Here is a 22315-nt window from a genome sequence, read left to right on the forward strand (position 1 = left end):
TTGATGACAAAGGGGTTTTGACTCCACATGACAGACATGTCAGGTGGACTACTGTGTGAGCATTTCTTGGATCACATATCTGCCCCCATCCTGACCCTTTATGTCCTTACTCTAGACTGTGACCATATCGCTACTAAACACAACTGAGTTTCCAACACAGCTTGCAGCAGGTGTGAGACCAGCATGTTCTTCACTCTGTAGTAAAGAGTTCAAATTGTGTTGTGGGAAAGTGTTGGTGCTTTTGTATTTCACATGACCTTTGGCCCCTAAAACGCAAAAATGTTAACCTTCTGCTGTTTACGATCCTTAAAAGGAGCATACCAGTGGTTTTACATGTTTTAACAATGAATTGTGTCTTTCACAAAACATTAGAAACATTTTAATACAATGATTTCAAGCAACAGGCAACCACTGGTTCCTTTAATTGAATGTGAGTGTCAGTTTATAGAAATCAGAATACATCCTTGAAGATATCTAATCCATTATATTGGATATTTACATCATATTAATGGCATTAAGGCGCAAAAGAGAGTGACATGTAAACACAGTTTTACAAAACTTAAAAAAATACAATAACTTTTAAACAACTAAGAAATTGATTGGCTTATTCCCTAAAAAACGAGTGCTGATGATGTCATACATCATTTTTCTTGCATTTCATCTCTAGCGTGTATATTTTCATAATGAAATGGAATAAAGAGAAATCAGTGGCTATATGGAAGGCTGGAAATAAATCACTAGAATCCTGTTTTAGTCAGTGATTTATGCACAATTTGTTGGTACTGGGGTAAAATATGCAAAAACACTGGTACCTTTAATCTGCTGACCCATCTCATTTTTTGACTCATAGGCTCATGATCTATGAGAGCTGTACTGTACTTAAAAAAACAAACAAAACATGTACAGCAGCAGTTAATTCAAATAACTGCCAGCATGTAACTGGAATGATTAATAGAGGACTGCAGCCGAACCCTTTTAAGCGAATAAAATGGCATTTACAAATAGCTTTACATTTAGGTAGCACACTTTCCGGCGTGAAGAAATAAAAATGCTCATCTCGTATTTTTCTTTCCCATTTTTGTACAGGTTCATGATAAAGAGAGCCCAGGGGAGAAACCGGTTTGGAATGAAAAACTTCAAGAAGAGATGGTTTCGTCTCACCAACCATGAATTCACCTACCACAGAACGAAAGGTGCGCTCTCGTGATCTGCTCGTGATCCCAGTAACGTTGTTTACTCACCTGATTGTGTATCATCAGGATGGTGGGGACATGGGACAGAATCTGCATACTCATCATCCAACATATGTGGAGGATATTAGGTTACTGAACACATACATGAGCAGTTTTCAAATTCCTTAAGCAGAGGGCTATACTACTTAGAAAAATGGAAATCACAATGGTGGTTATCAACTTCCTTTGTTAAACCATATGACTTCCTATGAGTGCATCCTGCTGATAAAAGTCTATAAAGGCCATAAAAATAGAGATAGAGATTTGGAAATATAGCTTAAAATTATCTTCTGGGAGCTGCTCAAACATCATCCTACCTAATAATAATAATAATGGATTGCATTTATATAGCGCTTTTTGGGACCCCTCAAAGCGCTTTACAATACCACTATTCATTCACTCTCACATTCATACCTAGACAACATCTTGACCTGGCCTGGCAGGCTGAACTCATTTCATGAACTGATGTGGAATAAACCAGCTGTGCTTTCTAATATCATCTTTTGTATTAGATCTTCCACATATGTAGATCTCTTTCTGATTTTTAAATGGTTACGTAATGAAGAAAGGTGAAATATCATCCTACAAAGAGAAGTCACAAGCTTATAATTGATGTTAAAACTGATCTCAACAATCTGCATGGGTGTAAAGTGTAACAAATTAAACATCTTAGAAATGGCAGCCAATTGTCTCTTTTAACTGTTAGATTAAAAACTTACAATACGAGTAAAACAAGTTTTTTTATAAAAAAAAGTCCATATGAAAATAGTACAACTCCTTACCAGTGATACTTTCAATCACGACAATTTGCCACAAAGCAGAAAGCCTAACAAGAAAAGAAGCTGGATGGAACAGGTCAAATAAAATGTGTATTTACACCATACCACGCATCTCAATGACAGTCATAACAATCCAGTTTGTTATTACCTCAACAGTTCCATGTCTGATGTTGTTCCTGTTCCCACCAGGTGAGGGAGCTCTTTGCAGCATTCCCATAGAGAACATTCTGGCTGTAGAGCGGCTGGAGGAGGAGTCTTTCAAAATGAAAAATGTAAGGAACCCCTGTGAGCCCTTGTGAAATATTTGAGGGTTTGAGCATTTGGGCCCAAATCTCTCCTACAAGTGTTTACTTTCTTACCTAACTTGCACTCTTTTCTTCCCACACTCCTCCTTCAGATGTTCCAGGTCATTCAGCCAGAGCGGGCGCTCTACATCCAGGCCAATAACTGCGTAGAGGCGCGCGACTGGATCGACATCCTGACCAAAGTCAGCCAGTGCAACCGCAAACGCCTGAGCACCTACCACCCTTCAGCCTACCTCAACGGCCACTGGCTGTGCTGCAAGCTCTCAGCAGACACGGCTCCCGGGTGTACGCCCTGCACCGGGTACATAAAGTTGCTAACATCTGCGCAGCTTCACATTCCTGTGCTTTGTTTCCGCTCTCTCTCATTCCATGCACGCTTCGTTTTTTTCAGCGGCCTCCCGGCAAACATCCAGCTGGACGTAGATGGTGACAGAGAGACCGAGAGAATTTACTCTCTGTTCAGCACATACATGACCAAACTGATCAAGATGCAAGGTTAGATGCCAAGCGCATGTTTTTTTTTTTTCTTTTCAAACTTCCCACATTTGTGTTTTTTCACATTTCCGTCTCTCATTCCGTTTCCCGCTGCAGAGGCCTGCGGCAGTAAGTCGGTATATGACGGCCCCGAGCAGGAGGAGTACTCCACCTTCGTCATAGACGACCCCCAGGAGACCTACAAAACCCTGAAGCAGATCATTTCAGCCGTGCAGACGCTGGAACAGCAGCACACCAAGTACAAACGCGACAAGTTCAAGAAGACAAAGATAGGCAGCCAGTACGTGCACTGCTTGTGTTGTATTAGGAGGTTAAGTTATAGATGAATGCATTTATTGTATCTTTAACAAAGTGGAGGCGCTAGTTCAGAACACTGCAGTCACATTTTTTTTCCCTTTTCTTTGTCCTCAGGGAGCATCCGATTGGAGACAAGAGTTTCCAGTGCTACATCCGCCAGCAGTCTGAGAGCTCCACCTACTCCATCTAGCCACAGCCCTGGATCCGGTTTCTGTGATGGACAAAACCAGCATATTTTTCTCTACTGCAGAAAAATCCACCGAAACTGAGCTCTGTGTCTGGTATTGAGTTTTAAAGCATTTCCCTTGTCTAAAATAACTTCCTTAAGACGCTTGTGGAAGCAAAGCAACCTTTCACCCCGATCTGATCCTGTTTTGAGAAAATTACAACTTTACGACTTGTTGCCAAACTCCAAGAGCCGCGTATATGGACCTACCTGCAGTTTCTCAAAGTGCATCGCTCCACATTCGGACAAACAGACCTCACTTTTAGAAGAGAGAGAGGAGAAAAAAGAGGAGCACTTGTGGAGGAAAGGAGGGATAAGAGTGAAGAGGTAACCGTCTCCTTTACATGACGTGACGAGAGAACAAAGGTTTTCACTGGACAGTTCTGACAGTGACCAGCACGCACTTTAATCGCCTCCAAATCTTCGGACGAACAAGCCTCACAGCACAGTTTTCAGAAAGCGACTTTTACCTCTTTGATTTGTGTGCGGTTATTTTAAATGTTGTTGAAATTGTTACCTTTCATTTGCCGTCTGACGGACGAAGCTCCAGACGAGAAGGAATGACTGCAGCTTATCCCCTCTGCGGGTGATGTTATACCTGTGTACCTTTCACTTTCAAGCTTCTCCCCCCAGCGTCTTCGGGATACAAGTTCAGGGAGAGCCACAAAAAAACAAACAAAGGGATCGTCGGGCCCATTCACAGTCCAAGTGACTTCATTTAAGCTACCGAAAATCTCTCCACACACAGTTTTAGCCCACATTTTAAACCCTTTTAAAAGAGTTTTCCACGTTTTGTTTTTAAAGCTTTGGTCTGTCATTTGGTCGCCATGCTCCAGTGTAACCAGTACCCAGGTTGGCATTTCCCCCTCCCCTTGCCCGCACAGGTTATGCTTTAATCATGGGTAAATTACATCATTCAAAACCAGTTTCTTTAGATGCAGAAAATGTGCACGTGACAGAACAAGTCCTTTTACAGGTACAGCTGTACAGTGTAGTGGACTATGTTATACTGATACAAACAGAAAGGGAGACAGAATATTAGATAATGCTGAGTACAGTGTAGTCCAGTACAAAACTGGCTTTAATAACTACAGCAGAGCAACTGTTTTGTGTCATAAGACACAATTTCATCACTCACTGTCCATTTATGGTGGATAAATATAATTAATGTCAGAAAAGCAGCTTTAATGATGAAACGGAAAGACACTTTTCCCCGACACACAGCGCTGGGCTAAGGCCCCACAGCTTGACATTAACTCAGAGGCCTGTTTCACTCCTGTGTAAGCAGGAAAATAAGTAAAAGCCAGTCTACCCCCTTCAGCTATCACAAATGAGATCATTAACAGGGATGTTTTATTTTCAGATACACTTCTAATTATTACACAAACTAACATTTTAACCTGTCTTAGTTTGTAATTGTGAAATGGATAGAGTGTGACTGATTGTGTTGCCCCGCTGGTTACCTAATGATAATGTGGTTCTTTTGTTTCTGTGAGTTAGCCTCCCACTCCCTCCATACCTTGCTGTTTGAACTCTTATTTATATGCATTCCACTGAAAAGCTACCTGCTGTGAAGCGCCTCACGATCTATTGAAGGTACAGGATTTATTGTTGCTAGCCAGCTGTGTTGTGTTGTCCCACGCTTTCACAAAGGCGGACGCATTTTTTGTCTTTCACTCCGACAGTGCATGTGAAGTGTAGACAGCAGCCTCTGCAAGCGACTACAAACCACGACTTTTGTATTTTCCGAATCCAAGTATGTGCTTATGTAGCCTCGCGGGTGTTCGCCCCCATGGTCACAGGATCCCAAACAGTGCCAGTTATCACTTTTCTAAAGTTCATTTTTGAAATATATATATAAATATATTAAAAAAATAAATAACTGTACTGTTTGTAAAACAGCTGAGCAACTAATCCAATTATATGTTTTTGTTTTTTGGGTGGGTCAAATAAGGACAACAATTTGACTCAACAATTTGACTCTGTTTTCTATCTTGTCATACGGAAATTTTGCTGTGTATCTGAGCTGGATGAGTTATGTGTGTGTGTCTGTTATGTGGGTGTGTGCTTGTTTTTGTCAGTGTGGACACATGTGACTGACATGATGGGTTGTGTTGCCAATTGATCAAACAGTGTTACAGGTCAGGAAAGGCAGATCACTGCCTGTAATTATACTGAAGACACTGTTACTTCACTCTTGGCCTGACGTAGCGTATCCCCTCTTTCCTCTCATATACAATCACTGTTTCTTTTCAAGAAGATTTTGCCAATCTATTCTCCCCAGATGTCTTATGAACAGTAAAAAAATATTAAGAGAGCAGCCTGGGTTTAATCTCTTTCAGGTTTTCCTCCCCCTACAGGTTACTAACTCTCCTCAGGTTTATGAAACTCATATTTATTATAACTTTCATTCAAACCTTCCCAGAATTCCCAGCGAAGTTGGTGTGGGTATGACTCCTCCAACCCTGATACCCATAAAAGGAATGAATTATGCAATAACGGTGTTTCAGCATGCAATAATATTAACAAGCCCTCGATAAGCCTGTCAAGTGATCACAAATTAACAATGCACATCTGCTGATGTTTTGCAGTCAGATGCCTCTTCAGATAAACACATATTATAAAAGGGAGAACAGTGTATTTTGTACAAATATTTTAAAAGTATTAAAATAAGCCTGTTATTTGTGTACATAAAACAATTGAATGAATGGTGAAAATGTGATGTGTTTTCCCCCGAGTAACCAAATGAAACAATTATTAATGCAAATCTGGTGTCTGTGTCATTTATTACTTATCAGTAAAGTCTACTGTACAAACTCACATTAGCAGATTTATATTGTTTTGTTAGAATTGCCCTGCCTAAGTATGCCAATCTTGTAGCATCTCACTGATAAAGACGTTATTACTATCATTATTAGCACTCAGAGCACATTACACTCCAAAAAAGGCCCACCTTAAACACGAAGTAGGAACCTTTCACACGATGCCATAACAGATAATTTAAATGTTACACATGAAATTATAAAGTGAGGTAAGTGGCAATGAAACCTAATATACAGCTTTTTAAAATCTACTACATATTATAATCTACACAAATTAAATGTGACAAAAATAAATACATAACGAGGTTTACACGATGATGATTATTATTACTATTATAACTGCTGCAGTGAAATAATATAATAATAAGTAAAAAAAACATTTATAGTAGTTTAGCAGTGCCATCTTTTCTTGGATGCTTAGCAACGGCGAGACATTTGCGCCAATTTTTTTCTCGTCTTTTTTTGGTATTGGCGTGACGTTTGTGTGTGTGCGCGCGCGCGGGGGGGGGGTATTAATGATAATTTGGACTTTAAGAATAACTAAAAGTATTATAACTATTCCTGATACTAGAGCAGCCTGTTCAGCACAGAGTTTTGTGGTTATTTACCTACACAGTGTGTCCCGGGCCTCCTTTAGTAAACCTATTTTCTGCATGAGTTCAGCCTGAGCCGAGCCGCACGCGCACGCTCGGGGGAAAAAATAACGGCACAGAGCGCGTGAGCGTGCGTGCGGCGTTCCCTAGCTGCCTCCCCTCTCCTCACACTCCACACACACACACACAAACCCTCCGTGTCCCGCTCTGCTGGCAGCTGCCTGTGCTCCCCCCATCTCACCCGACGAAAAACACTTTCGGGAAGAATAAAGTTTTTTCCCTAACGGACCTGCCGCTCAGCCAGTTTCTACTCGCATCCAAACCGTGGCCTAGCAGGAGGAACGGCTCGACTATGTGGAGAAAGAAGAGGGCTCTTGGGGAACCCCTGGCTTGTCTCGTGTTATTGGTGACGCTGGTCGATGCTTATCGGTGTAAGTACGCTTGAGGTTTTGCGGTTTTACGTGTTGAGCTGGACTGTAGTGTTTAGTCAGAATGCCCCAGTTTGAAGAGAGCAGTTCACAGACTGGATGAGACCAGCTGGGAACCGTTTCAGGACTTCAATATTTTTTGTAATCACTTTTAGCATATGTGAGGGTCACATGGCTCCGTTGTTCACCATGAAACAATGCTTGGAAAACAACGTGAAGTGCTTGTTACAGCAACTAGGGGTCATTTCTGAGAAATGGCGGTTTCGCAATAACACTCCCTACCTCTTTTCGGGCCAATTCATCTAAATGAAATTAAGCTGCCCTCTTCATCCATTTAGGCAGAAGCCTCGGGAGAGCTGTCATGACAGAGGAGGCTTTAATTCCTACTGGCATCAGTCATTTATTTTTATTGTAATGTTGTTACAGGTGTTTAAATTAACCAGCAATAGGTTTGTTGGACTCAAAACAGAGCTGACAGTTAAAAGATGTGCTACATGCATGCGCTGTACACATAAGTGTTTGTGTCTCCCATAGTCTTGAGCCAGAGCACAGCCTCGCAGTTCCTGAGCAGGCACAGGAGGGCCAACTCAATGTTTGAGGAGAGCAAGAAGGGCAACCTGGAAAGGGAGTGCATCGAGGAGCTGTGCAACAAGGAGGAGGCCAGGGAGATCTTTGAGAACCAACCGGAGACGGTGAGAGCTGACAGGGAAAGCCAGGTCAAACTGAAGTGACTAGATGGCAGTGAAGAAGAAGATGAAATAAGCAGCAAAAGTTATAACAGTGGATTGGATTTTTGGCTGTTATCCAGCATGTGTTACTAATGACATTATGAAGGCACAGAGCTTTAATGAACGTGATTAGTAACACAGTAACGAGGGTGTGTAATCGGTGGTTAGGGAGCTCCAAGTTGTTTAAGATAAGAGATAAGATAAACCTTTATTAGTCCCACACGTGGGAATTTTTTTGGTCACGACAGAAAGTACAAGTTTAAGAGCAGTAAAAGTTAAGAAAAACTCAATAGAATAGGAGAAGATAAAATAGAATAACATACTATACAACAAGAACGAGATACTATATACAATAGAATAAAGTACCAACAAAATAGAATAAAATACTGTACAAAATAGAAAGAAAAAGCTCAGTTATAGTAGGGAAAAAAAGATCTGTACTGCAAGTATTTACTGCTTCTTCATCTTCAGCTCCTTTTAGGGGGCACCACAGAGGAGCATGTACCTCTATCTCACCCTATCCCTAGCATCCTCCCCTGTCACATCAACCCTCCTTCACTGCATCCATAAATCCTCTCTGTGTTTTTAATCCTGTCCTGCAGCTCCTTAGTCATTATTTTTTTTTGCCAAAATATCCACCATACCTTCTCTGCACATGTCCAAATCATCTCAGCCTTATCTCTTGCTCTGATTTTGTCTCTAAATGTCTCCGTCTCATCTGTTTGGGCTCTTGCTGTAAAATAGTAAAAGCTAAAGATGCAGCTGCATTTTCTCCTTTCTGTCCTTATCAGTAAATACCAAACTATCAACAGCCTTTTTTTTTTCTTTTTTCTATTTTTGCAGGAATACTTTTACCCTAAATATGTTGGTAAGTCTGCTAAATGAATCACATTTCTTAATATTTTTGTCTATTTTGAACTGTTTGTCTCAAATAAGCGCTCATTTTTTTCTGCAGCGTGTCTGGGTTCACACCGTGTCGGCATAAATAGCCAGCACTCAGATGCCGGCATCCCCTCTAACCTTCGTACCTGTGTGAAAGGTGAGCTTAAACCTCAAACTAAGCTTTTTATATGCCTGTTACACTTCTCTGTAGCTGTCAAATGCTGTCTTTCCAAAACCAGAGATCAGTAATCAGTGCACGCCGTTTCCATGCTACAAGGAGGGTTCAGAGCGCTGCGAGGACGGCATGGCTGCCTTCACATGTGTGTGCAAGCAGGGCTGGAAGGGGCCGCGCTGTGAGGAAGGTGAGTTCTCATTTAGTCTTTTGGCATTTTAAACATTTTTCATCATTTTTTACCAAAATACATCCAGCAATCATTCATTCCTAATCTATGGAACCTGCTGCTGTTATTTTTGTGCGGCGTATCGATTGGGCAGATGTCGATGAGTGTTCAGATCCTGAACTTCATGCCGGATGTAATCAAATATGTCAGAATATCCCAGGTAGCTTCCACTGCATGTGTGAAGAAGGCTACATACTCACCGACAACATCAACTGCATGGGTAAGACTCTACTGGATGGTCATTTTAATAATAATTAGGCTTAACTGATTTTCCTTATATACACTTGTTTGTGTCACGTGTGTGCCAGCTCTGTTTTTTACGGTCCCTCTGTTGGAGACACGTCACCAGCAGAGTTTTACATGGCAGCTGAGCATACAGGATATAATTCTAATTACTTTCTTTTTTATTTATTCATATGGATGCATTGCAAAACAAATTTTAAAAAAAGATCAGCTCCCCCAGCTGTTACCCTCTGGGGCCACACCACTTGTTTTTTGCAAAGCTGACCTGAGGTGACTCCTTATGTAAGAGGAAGGGGAAAGCTTTTAACATCTGAAAAGATGGTTCATCCTGATTGTTGTAAACACACCAGCAGGCTCGTAGCTCAGAGCTGTAAAAACATGCTTAAACTGTCCGTGCTTATCGTTGCCTGATTTCTCTGCATCTTGTTTTGGTGTGTGCGGGCAATCTAGTCACTGTTAGTCTTTCAGGCTGACCACTGCATGTTGAGTTCAAAGTCTTCACAAACATGTACTGAGACAGACTGATAAATTTGCTCTCTTTATTTATTTATTTTTTGATGGACTGTTAGATAACACAGCCTGTCAGTAGAAATCAGTTATTATAACCTATTATTTAGGGATTCAAGATATTTTATTAAAATCAATCTGCCAGTTACGATAACTAGAAATTATTTACTTATATGCATTAAATTTTTGATAATTTTTGGATTCCATTTTTCCGGAGATGCCAAAAGAATCTTTGAGCTCCCCAGAGAGAAATCTTATCACCACTGTGATAAGATTTCCCATACTTGAGCACAGTCTACGTTTTTGTTTAGAAAATGTTTATATTCCTGTAAAATAGTGTCACAGGGGTCACTGTCTACCCTTTCTGAGAAACCATGCTGAGATTTTCAGACTGTCTTTAATTTGCATTAATACTCAATAGTCGTTGTAGCAAATATAGAATAAATAAGTATGTAATGGAAGTGTGCATGTGGAAGTGTATTGTTAACCTCCCAAAGTAACCAGTACGTCTGTGAAAGCAGCTTTTGTGCGCATACAGCTATGTGAAAATGGAAGTTTTCAAAGGACTCTGTGCAGTTTTATGAAAACTCTGTAAAAGCAGACGTTTGGCACAATGTGACCAAATTCAACCCAAGTTCAGACCGTGCAACGCTCAGAGAAACTGACCCCACTGCTGGAACAGCTACATCAAGGCGAGGTTTCAGACTCCGATGGCATCAATCCCAGGATCCTGATGCACTGTGCTGTCTGGCTGTCTGGCATCCTGCAGCATCTCTTCACCTCTTCAAAAGGTTCTAGTGCCGTGGAAGAAAGACGCCATGTGTAGTACTAGTACCAATGAAAGCTGCACCATCAGGGCTTAACAACATCAGACCATGTACCTTGATGTCACATGTTATGAAGATGCTGGAGAACTGGTTCTGGCCCGGCTTAGCTCTCAAGTGAAATATGCGTTTGAGCCTTTTCAGTTTGTTTACCAGCCTCATATGGAGGATGTTGTTATTTACCTGCTGTAGCATGCTCACTTCCACTGGCATTGGGAGAATCATGTTGTTTGATATTTCCAGTTTCTTTAATACCATTTAACCATCTCTCCTGAGTCAGACACTGCTTAGGATGAGTGTCACATCATCTACTGTCTGTCACATGAGGGAGGCATGATCCAAAGTGCATTATTCAACAGAACCCCCCCCCCCCAAAAAAAAAAAAAAAAAATCAGAGTCTTATTTAATGCTGGAAACCTGACAGAGAAAAACAGCTAACTAACTAACTGGATTGAGACTTAGACAAAATATACACACTGAGGATAATGAGGAAACGTGGCACAGATGACGCTGATCAGGGATAATGAGAAAAGAGAAGAAAAATTTAGCATATTCTCTCATCCCATGTACATTATCAAAATAAAACAGAAAATAACTAATGCTGAGACCAGGACTAAGATATATACATACAGACAGAAGATAGGAAACAGAGACACGACTGGAAAGACAGAATAGGAAAACTAAAAGGTGATTAATAAACTTATCAACTAATGTAAAAACTGAAATACAAAATAATCGAAATACAAAACCAGAAAACAGCAACTAGCCCAGAACCTGTGTCAAAGACCCAGGGACCTTGACACTGTCTCCTGGATTGCTGACTATCTCTCAGAGAGTGTTCAGTTTGCATTGGCAGAGAGCACTCTGTTTCAGGATCAAAAAAAATATTCACAAGGCTGGAGTGATCATTGGCCAGAATTTACTGTATACTATTTTTATTCTTTATGCTATCTATCTATCATGTTTGGAGAAAACCAAACACAGCATATCAGCACAAACACCTCACACCATCTGTCAAGCACGGTTGTGGAGGGGAGATGATTTGGGCACCTGGCAGACGTTAAGTCTGCTCTGAACTCCTCTGTGTACCAAAGTAATCTGGAGTTAAATGTGGGACTGTTTGGTCCAAATTGGGTCATGCAACAGGGAAATGATCCCAAGCAGAGCAGCAAATCAACAACAGCATGTTGTTGTTTTTTTTAAAAAAAGACTCAAGGTGCTGCCATGGCCCAGTCAAAGTCCAGACTTCAACCTAACTAAACCTAACCTTAAGAGAAAAGCTCACAAATCTGAATGAACTGAGGCAATGATGTAAAGAAGAGATGGCCCAAATTCCTTCACAGCAAGGTGAGAAACTGATAAACACAGAAAACAATTACTACAAGTTATTTCTACTAAACGACTGCACAGAGACCTACGAAATCCTTCTTTTTCACCTGTCTGTATCTCTGCTTGCACTACAGTAAGGCAATTCATTAAAGTGTGTTTTTCATTTGAAACATTAAAAGAAATCAGATTGTCTTTTATGTGTGTTAATTCTACTTCATCCGAGTAGCAAAAATGACACTTTACTTCCTTATTCTGAAGTTCAGATTCCAACCACTCTGTTTGCTCATCGTCACTTTTCCCATCACGCCTTCCAGATGTCAATGAATGCCTGCTATACCGCAGCATCTGTGGAAGGCAAGCTGAATGTGTCAACATACCAGGCACTTACGACTGCAGATGTCCTGTGGGATATAAATATAACTTCACCTCCAGGACATGTGATGGTAAGCTTTCAAATTTATTACCCAGACGCAGAATCAAGGGTCACTGCTAAAAAAGTCTTCCCAACCTGTCATTGCAGACATGAACGAGTGTGAGATGAATGTGTGCAAGGGGGTTTGTATAAACACTCAGGGCAGCTATTCGTGCTACTGCGATGGTCGCCAGGGTTTGCATCTGGCACAGGATAGGCAGAACTGCAAGAGGATCCCCGTGTGTCTCAACCTGTTTGAGGAAAAACACCCTGAGATGCTTTACTTGGGAGAGCAGTTCGCAGGCCTTCCTGTCATCTACCTGCGCTTCCGCCTGCCGGAGAACACAAAGTAGGTGTTTGTCACACACACAGAAACACACACACGTATTAATGTAGAGGACCAATAGTCACAATACATGTAGTGCAAAGATGTTACCTTTTTATGCTAAAGGTTTTCACTGTTGTCTCAGCCCTGAATCAACAGGGTCTCATAGCCAGTGATGGAAATAACGGCGTTACAAGTAACGGCGTTACTTTTTTCAGTAACGAGTAATCTAACTACTTACTATTTCTATCGTTACAACGCCGTTAGCATTACTAACAAGAAAATGCGGTTACTATTTTTCAACAAACAGATGGTTGAAGCTGTGTTCAGCTTACCGCATCTTATATCAGTTGCACGGAAGTAGCTGTCTACATAAGTAATCTGGACGCTACAGCTTTAAGCAGCTGCGCACGCTCCCGCGCGCGGCAATCACTTTCTAGCAGTGATTGCCGCAACACCTGGAGCTAGGGGGCAAAACAATCGCATGAGTGCTGGTGTTTGACTGAGGAAGAATAAAGTAGTCGTGGTTAGATGACACTTAAGATGACAAACCAACAAGGTGATATATACCAGTTTTTAAATTGTGCGTAAAACCAGAGTCATGATAGGCAATATATACGCTGTGTTCTTTCCTGAATAGTTTCGTCACGTTTACTGTCTAAGGATAGTGCTAGCAAGCACTCTTTGCTTATGACCAAAAAAAACAAACAAAACAAAAAACACCCCTTTTGTGTTGGTGGAAAAATGCACCATGTCGACCAATCAAAAATGATATGGCAACATGACATTTGGTTGTTTAGGAAGGGGGGAAGTTTTAGGAGTGACGGCGAGAGAGAGAGAGAGAGAGAGAGGGAGAGAGAAAGACAGCAGAAAAAGAGAGAGAGCGAGTTTTGAGATGTGAGAGATTTAGCATGACGTTTAGCGTGTTTGGAGTGTGTAGTTAATGTGTTGTCTTGTGTAGTTAGTGTGTAGTGTTGTGGATAGTTTTGTGTTGTGTGTCAGAACAATGAGGCGACTGCTGTCTCCAGGTAGAAAACAGGAGTGGTACACCTCCTGCTGTCAGACCTGCAGGTATCAGGCTGTGATGTTCTCCTTTATAGTGGGCAGAAATGTTTGGAGTGGCACAAATAATTTGTGTGGCATCTTATTGAATGCAGAACACCTGATTGTTATTTAAATAGTTTGAAATGGTTATTAAAAAAGGGGGTAAAAGGTAAATGGTGCATATGATTTTAAAATTGACAAAAATTAAATTTGCATTTAAAGTTATGAAATAAGATTCATTAAACATGTTTGTGGTTGTTACAGTAAAAAATAATACTCCTTCTACTCGGATTTTATGTTTTTTGTCTGATTTTAGATCAATTGTGTTAATACAGTATGTCAAAATGAAAACATAACTGTAAATTCAGACATGTGAGGTTGTGCTGAAAAGGATGATACCAAACAAGGCAAGTAAATAGTTTTTAAAGGTGAAATGTAGAGGTAAAATCAAAAGTGTTTAAAAATGGCCAGTTATACCCTGGACCCCAGAGGGATAAACATTTTTTTTAAAGTAACGCAATAGTTACTTTTCAAGTAATGAATTACTTTTAGAATCTTGTAACTCAGTTACTAACTCAGTGCGATCGCACAAACTGTGTATAAAGAGCGGCAGTACTGATTGGTGAGTGACGATTAATTGCAGAGACAGCTTTGGTGCAGCGATTCAGAAGATTATTGACAAAACAGTCAAGTACATGGACAACAGATTTAAAAATCTGCGTGAAAAGCCTCTCTCTTGTTTCAAGGTTTTTGACCCTTCCAATCTTCCCTACCCCAGAGAAGAGCTGGCAAATTATGGGGATGAAGAGGTGTATTATCTTGTCACACATTTTGCCTTTTTGCTAGATGAGGAAGAGAAAGAGAAAATTCTACAAGAATGGATGGATCTAAAAATGTGGCTTGCAGAACACTGGGGTAGCAAGGTAGATTGCTTGTGCAGAGATCTCCTCTCTTTCAGATTCAGAATCTGACACAGACGGATTCATGTTCTACACAGTTCTTACAAGTTCACAGAAAGTTCTGTTCAATTAGAACAAAATATTTTAGTTGATTACTGTAATTTTTATACAGTAGTTGTAATTTGTTTTAACAATTTTTTTGATTGATGTTTTGTTTCCTTTACAATATTATACAATAAAAATAATCTCTTTTTTTATTCGGGCTACTTAAATTTATTTTGGGCTACCAAAAACTGAAGAGTTCCTGCCCGAAGGGCTATCAGGCATTTTGAAATTTTGCGAGCCCTGCACACCATCTGAAAATCAAGTTACAGGGTTGCTACTTTGTTGAGATCCATTGTGCACTGCAGATGCACAAGGTTTGCGGTCCTACCTGGACTTTAGTGGAGGGATCTAAAAGTGGTTAAAACAATACACTGCTGCCCAAGAAGACAACTTGGAAAAGAACATTTGTGAAATTTAGGTGGTATGTTTTTTTTGTGGGGAGGGGGTCATGGTACTTTATTTTGTTTTTTTCATATAACTGGTCATCAGTAAACAAAGCCTAGGAAGGATTGCTTAAACAGATGTGGCTATAATTCAAAGAGACAGGTAATTCTGGAAGGAGGGAATTGTTTGGAGAAAAGAAAATATTTTCCAAAAGTGCCTTGAAATTGTGCACAATGCTGCCCTTACTTTTCTTTGCAGTGGTAACAAGTAATAAGGCACAGCTAGGGTCTTACATGTTATTCATCACTTCCTGCAGGTTAATGAGAAGGGCCGTATTCAAGTTACTGTGTAAATTTACCTGTCTTCCTCCTGGTAGGTTTGCAGCCGAGTTTGACTTGCGTACTTTTGACCCAGAGGGAGTTGTTCTGTATGCTGAGTCTTCTGAAGGCTCGTGGTTCATGGTGGGACTCAGGGGCGGTCGCATTGAAGTCCAGTTCAAAAACCAGCACACATCTAAGGTTACCAGCGGAGGAAAAGCAATCAATGATGGACAATGGCATGTGGTGAGAAAGTCTGTCACTTTGTTATCACATAGTGAACATAAATCCTTAAGACTAAATTGCCGAACTAAAATGATGAGAAGTCTATTACGCTGTGGTAACATGTAGTGTGCAGAGTACATGATAACAGTGACGTGCTGTATTATGATTTAGTGTTACGTGTGACACACAGATCTCTGTGGATGAGCTGGAGAGCAGCATCAGTGTGAAGATCAGCAGGGAAGCTGTGATGAGCATTAACAGCCCCGAGAGTCTCTTCACATCAGTCAATGGCAAGCTGGAGACTAAAGTTTACATCGCTGGCCTGCCTAACCGCACCGACAATGTCATCAAGCCTGTAAGCTGTTCATTCCAAGGCATTCACACATAACTAACCTTCCCAGGAGACAAGATGCAGCGGGGGTTGGGGGGGGGGGGGGGGGGGGGTTAGTGTTAACTAAACCTGTGTGAATTTAAATTTGTTGGCTGAGACATTGTGTTAAAGAGCAGAAGTTCACGCTACTGCACTGTTTGTTTATCAGATTAACCCCAGGCTGGATGGCTGCATCCGGGGCTGGAACTTGATGAATCAGGGGGCGTCTGGGGTAAAGGAGGTCATCCAGCAGAAGACAAGTAAACACTGTTTTGTGCATGTAGAACGAGGATCTTTCTTCACCGGGGAGGGACTAGCACACTTCAACATAGACTACAGTGAGTAAGTTATGTTACACTTTATTAATCCCTCAGGGAACATTTGGCGTCTGCATTTGGTCTACACCAACAGCTTAAAGGCATTACAGCAGCAGCTCTTAAATTTAGTTTTTGTGCAGTTCCCTGGTTTAAAGTCTTTAAGAGGGGAGTTAATGCAGTGGGTTGAGAACTCTGAATTAACACAGGAACATAGTGAGTGTAAAATACCACACAGCTAGTCCTGTTAGGTTTGTGCAAAGACCTGCTGATACAGCTGATATAGGTCTAAACTTATCATATGATGCATTAAAGGAAGACCTGTGATCTTTTATGAGCCGGGAGAGACATTTTGCTGGCATGGTTTGGGTCCACTTTTCTCATCAAAGGCAAGGATGATCTCAATTCACTATAAAGTTTTTAATTCAATTCAATTCAATTTTATTTATATAGCGCCAAATCACAACAAAAGTCGCCTCAAGGCGCTTCATAGGTTTTATGAAGTTTCATAGGTTTTATGTTTTAGCCCTTACTATCATCTTACGATAAGATCTTTTTCATGTGATTGGAGTGGTCTGTTAAAATCAACCCTCTGGAGAAGTCTAAAGATAACAGTCCACTGGGGGGCTCCCTTGACAACTGCATGCTGTTATCTTCTGCTAAAAGCGGATTCAAAGGGATGTGATCAGTTTGAGGAATCTGATGGAAAAGGGAAAACATCAGTTAGAGGCTGGTGAAGGGTGAACATTGTGTACTGTTAATGAGAGCTTACTCATCACACTTTTTACTGAAGAAGCGGGCGATGTACAGCAGGTAGGCAGCTGGGAATTTAGGAGAGGCAGATGAGACGAGGAGGAAAGGGGTAGGCAGCTGGTAAGCAATAATCCGGGTAAGTAATCCTGCAGACAGGTGGAACATTGACGTGTTGGTCCGGAGAGAGGAATGCTGGCTGGCACTGTTCTCCTGGTGCATAAACAGTTATGCAGTCTTGAGAGACGAGACTCTGCAGGAGGACAAGGAGATGAAGATCACTAATAATGTCAAAATATTAATCAGAACATTGTCGTAATGGGCTTTTTACCAAAGAGGCTGAAACAATGATCAGGCAGGAAACAGTTGCCATGCTACTCCTTAGATACACCAGCTTGATAAAGTAAACTGTCCCCAGGTGCACATGGAAACCCCGAGCACCAAAGCCACCCTTATCCATCCAACTGTTCCTAAAGAAATAGACAAAAAATAAAAAACAGGCTTTAGCTTTTGGGCTAACAGACTTTCAGACTTTTCCCAGATACCTTTAGAAGTTTTTTCAGTTGCATCTATCAGCAGCAGGAATTCTAAAGAGACATACTGTACATCCCAGTGATACCCACAACAGTAACATAAAGTATGCTGTGTGTCTGTTGTGTGTCTCAGAGAGCACCAATGTTGGAGAGGTAAAGTGCACCTGAGTTTACTCTTTCTGTTCTCGAAATAACGTAGCATTACAAGGAACTATTTTTTCGATGTCGTTGCTTGCTCTGGTGTACTGCGCCTCCCAGACCTCCCATATCCAAGAGCTTGACTAGCAAACCCTTTTTGCTGCGTTACCAGCATATGCCAGTGTGTGGCCACCCTGGATAGGTCACCTGTTCATTGCATTATCATGTTACGTCCCTGGCCTACAGGTAACCTGGACATAACATAAGACACAGTACATGAATCCTGACGCATGGCCCTGAATCATAACAATTATTGTTATTATTATCTTGATGTTGTTTGGTTGACTTCTGCCTGGTTACTTTAGGTTTACCCTACACAACACCACACACCTGCTGACACACTGATTAACATGCCTCGTTAAGTTAATTATGGTCTTTGCTTAATTTCGCTAACAATTCGGTAAATCCTGGTGTAATGGTTTACACATTTGCCTAACAAGTGAAAGCTTCCTGGTTTGATCCTGAGAGGAGAGACAAATCCCTTTAAGGTTGGTGCTTCCCAACATCTGGTGTGAATATCTGCCAAATCAAACATGTGGAGTTACTTCTTGTGAAGAAAGGAGCGACTGAAAGTAGATCCTTCTTAATTTTTTCTTCAAGTTGTGTCTCTACCATTTTTCGTGATTAATCTTGAGCTGGATCATGACAATACAGAACTATAAAAAAGCTTATTTGATACAGAAACTCCCATTGCTACATATAGAGGGAACAAGGGGCTCCGGAACTGAATGATCTGCTTGTGAAAATCATGTGACGGCCATATACATTGGCCAGATCTTAGACTTTTACCCAGCACGTCATTAGAAAGCCATACTAACACTGGATAAGGCCTTCTTCTCAAAACAGCTTCATTTGATGGTGTTATGGATCCCACAAGCTGTTGCACTCATTTGAGACACTGCTCCATGTTGATTTCATCACACATCATTTTTGCAGATTGTTCAGCTGCACGTTAATGCTGCCAATCTTCTGTTCTGCCATATCCCAGAGGTTTCCTGGTTAGATCAGGTGACTGCAGAGGTCACTGCAGTACACTGAATTCACAGTCACGTTCATTAAAACCTCTCTGACTTTTGATCTGTGAGATGATGCTGGAAAGAAATCACTGGGGACATTATAACTAACAGCCGTTGGATATTTAGATCCATGACTGAATGACTGATGGTCAAAGGCCAAAGTTGCTGCATTGCTGACATGTATAGGCTGGTCGTGTCTGTGTTCCACATTATAACAGAACCCTCTATGAGTTTACAACCATGTAATTTTGAGAATGATATAACAGACCTGTGGGAAGTTGTTTTGTTAAAAGTTTGTAGAGAATCCTAAATTTTTAACCTGACAAAAGGAATAAATGTTTCTTGGCATGCATGTGTGTAACCAGGTGATTCTGGAAGCTGGAAAATGGATATAAAGATGAACATTCGTCCATCCACCAGCACAGGTGTCCTCTTTGCTGTTGTCTACAACAACACAGTCCCCCTGTCAGTGGCTGTTCTACCAAAGGGAAAAGATGCTGCTGTAAGTTTGGTCACATTTTGGCTGAAAATAAGCACCTGTCTATCATCCTTAAACCAATGTGCTCTCCAGAACTTGCAGGTGTTCCTGCACGATGCCTCGGTGGCCACGTTGGACACTGTGATGCTGTGTTACCCTGATCGGCTGATGGTGCAGCTGAACGTGACTCCCACAGAAATCCTGATCTCAGCTGACTCCTCCAGTGTGACTTACATGGAGTCCAGTGCCCTGCAGAAGGAGCTGGAACACCTCAACAGCACCATGCAAAACCCTGTCAGCACATACATTGGTGGAATACCTGGTTAGTAATTATGAAGGAATTTAAGCATAAGCATTTGATGTGTGATCAAAATGAATAAAGGGTTTTGAGATTTTCATGCGGGTTATCCTCTTGAATGTGTTGCCTTTCCTGCTGGATCTGTGAGCCTTGTGTGAACAGTGGTGCTTTGAGCTGCTAATGCTAATATCCACATGTTGCCATAGTCACAGTGACAATGGTGACGGCATGCTGAAGCTTAGCAGGAGGTGTTTATTGTTTTTCATGTTTCATGATTAGCACTAAGCAGAGCTGAGAATGAAAGGAATCAGAAAGCCTTTAACTAGATGACTGCACTAGATTAAAAGCACCAAAACAAGGACTCATTCATATTGAAAGTAACATGAACAACGATACTTGGTGTCATAACAACCCATCAAACAGTTACTGTGTTTCTCTCCTTCAGAAGACATCCCTTTGCCTACCACCCCTGTGACGGCCTTTTACTACGGCTGCATGGAGATCAGTATCAACAGCCAGCAGCTGGACTTCGACGAAGCTCTCAGCAAACATAACAGCATCAAGTCCCACTCGTGTCCTCCTATCACTACCATGGATGATGACCTGGAGGTGGCACACATGTACAGAAAGTGACCCAATTTAAAAAACCACATTGCATTAAAAAGCCCTAAAATTAGGCAGTCCCACAGGAGAAACTTCTTGGGATATTTTGGAAAGAGAATCTAGAGAGGAGGAGAAGAAGAGACGGAGGCAGAGAGTGATTTTAAGCTTTTCATCCCTACAGTGTTCTTGTTTGTACCCTGACCTATTTTGTTCTGGTATTGCTTTAGTGAGTCACAACAAAGGCTGGCTTACCAGGGAGGTAGCCGGAAGCTGGATGACATAGGTGTAGCAGTTTTTGTCTGCATTAAGTTGTTTTCCAGGAAAGTGGAAACAAAAAGGAGCTGAGCTCTGCAGCGTGCATGCCATGAGTTGAGCAACAGATGGTTATGTTTGTGTAGAAAAATAAACAAATGGTCACTGCTGACCAGGCTGTGAGACCACCTGCATCTTTGTCCCTGCTGCTGCTGAAACATGGTACTCTCTCTAAATTGTTTAAAAACAAGTAGTTGAAATTAATGTTTGTGGCAGGAGAAACCACAGAGGAGATATCTGAGCCTTCAGGTGTTCCTATCAAATTCTGTTTCAACTCCTTTGTTTAAATCACCATCTGGAGCATTTCCGAAGCCCTGCTTCAATTTACCACTGTTGTCATCAGAGGTGTACACCTGTCATAATTACAGCATTTATTGTTCTCCTGTTTATTTCCTCATCTTAAGGGTTCTCCTGGTTGTCATTTATTTCCACTTTGTATATAAAACATGCCATCTTTAATATATAACTTACATGTAGTTGTTTGCTGTTGTGTTTGATGTTTGTTTTAATAAAACTGTATCAAAGCAACCTTATTATTGGATTCCAGCCCTGCTTTGTTTTGGTCTCTCGCCACTGCACAAAACAAGGTCAGAGACTGGGAACAGATTCAGAATTTAGTTTCATGATTCAAAATGTGTCATGATTATATCAGTGTCTTACTTGGTGAGTTTTCTCATGTTCAGCAGAAAAACCTTAAACTCATACTTCCCAGCACTGCATCTGTCCAAGTACTTGGTGACACAACAAACTCATAAATCTGCCATTTACAAAACACAGTTTGGAGGTGTTTTCACATCAAGTGATGTACTTTTTAATTTTCTGCAAAGCCCACTGTCGCGCAGATAAGGCAAAACAGGTCAAATGTGGACTGAAATCTAAAGAAATTACTGAAAAACATGTTGCACAACTTCCAGAGTAAACGAAACAAAAGACTGTTACTTTGCAAAGGCCTGGATAAAAATAAACTTCCCTGAAAATGAAAGTAAAAGTGGGCATAAGACTATTGAAAAATACTCAGTTACAAGAAACTGTTGAACTTTGAACACTGTAAACAAGTATGCAAGCCCTGTATATTCAACAGAAGACTAAACACACATTATCCATGCAGCTGAATGGCTCCTTGTGTAGCTGTGTCATTATGTGTACCATAAATTGGTATTTAAGCACTTAATGTCATTTCACTACTTTAAATGCTGTTTAGCAGTTAAATCTATAACAAAGAACATATTTTATAAGTAAATGTTATGACCAATGCTGAGCTATAAGTTCTTTTTCTACTGTAAAATCTGCAAAGCTGTTCAAATTAAGGACTATACTTGGGGGATATATGTATTTTATTTGCATTTTTGTTCCTTTATAGCTACTCCACTACTTCCTAGCTTAACTAATCAGTATTTCACACACATTATCTATAATAATACAGTTTATAATGATAATGATAATAATAATAATAATAATTAAAGTAACAAAAGCTTTGAAAATAAATGTTACTGAGAATTAAATTGGGCACTCTAAGACTAACACTTCCAGTTAAAGTTAGAAGTCAGAATTTCCAATTTCCAATTGGAATGACCCTTCAAGATGGATTTCCAGTTTGGAAAGTCAGAGCAGCCCCACCAACCTTGAATTCACAATCCAAGA

General features: G+C 40.8%; 2 protein-coding genes across 3 annotated transcripts in view; both read left to right on the top strand.

Moving 5' to 3' along the window:
* rasa3 (RAS p21 protein activator 3) overlaps positions 1-6101 on the top strand; it is a 40226-nt gene extending 34125 nt beyond the window's left edge. Inside the window, exons 19-24 of one of the 2 annotated variants that reach the window (XM_040012159.1) lie at positions 1087-1193; positions 2168-2283; positions 2409-2617; positions 2708-2811; positions 2908-3091; positions 3223-6101. In XM_040012159.1, coding sequence (XP_039868093.1) covers positions 1087-1193; positions 2168-2283; positions 2409-2617; positions 2708-2811; positions 2908-3091; positions 3223-3298 — 796 coding nt within the window. In that variant the 3' untranslated portion in view covers positions 3299-6101. The remainder of the gene's footprint in view (positions 1-1086; positions 1194-2167; positions 2284-2408; positions 2618-2707; positions 2812-2907; positions 3092-3222) is intronic. The other variant, XM_040012160.1, reaches the window with a different exon arrangement.
* A 770-nt stretch (positions 6102-6871) lies between these two features.
* pros1 (protein S) lies at positions 6872-21207 on the top strand. The gene is made up of 14 exons (XM_040012161.1): positions 6872-7180; positions 7712-7869; positions 8749-8773; positions 8861-8944; positions 9027-9149; positions 9283-9408; positions 12406-12534; positions 12612-12852; positions 15637-15823; positions 15993-16157; positions 16342-16510; positions 19349-19485; positions 19555-19783; positions 20205-21207. Exons 1-14 carry the CDS (start codon positions 7102-7104, stop codon positions 20390-20392), a joined length of 2040 nt encoding a protein of 679 aa, XP_039868095.1. The 5' UTR covers positions 6872-7101; the 3' UTR covers positions 20393-21207.
* Positions 21208-22315: the final 1108 nt, after the last annotated feature.

This window comes from Simochromis diagramma, unplaced genomic scaffold (assembly GCF_900408965.1).
Source record: "Simochromis diagramma unplaced genomic scaffold, fSimDia1.1 OVJJ01000603.1, whole genome shotgun sequence".
NCBI classification, from domain to species: Eukaryota; Metazoa; Chordata; class Actinopteri; order Cichliformes; family Cichlidae; genus Simochromis; species Simochromis diagramma.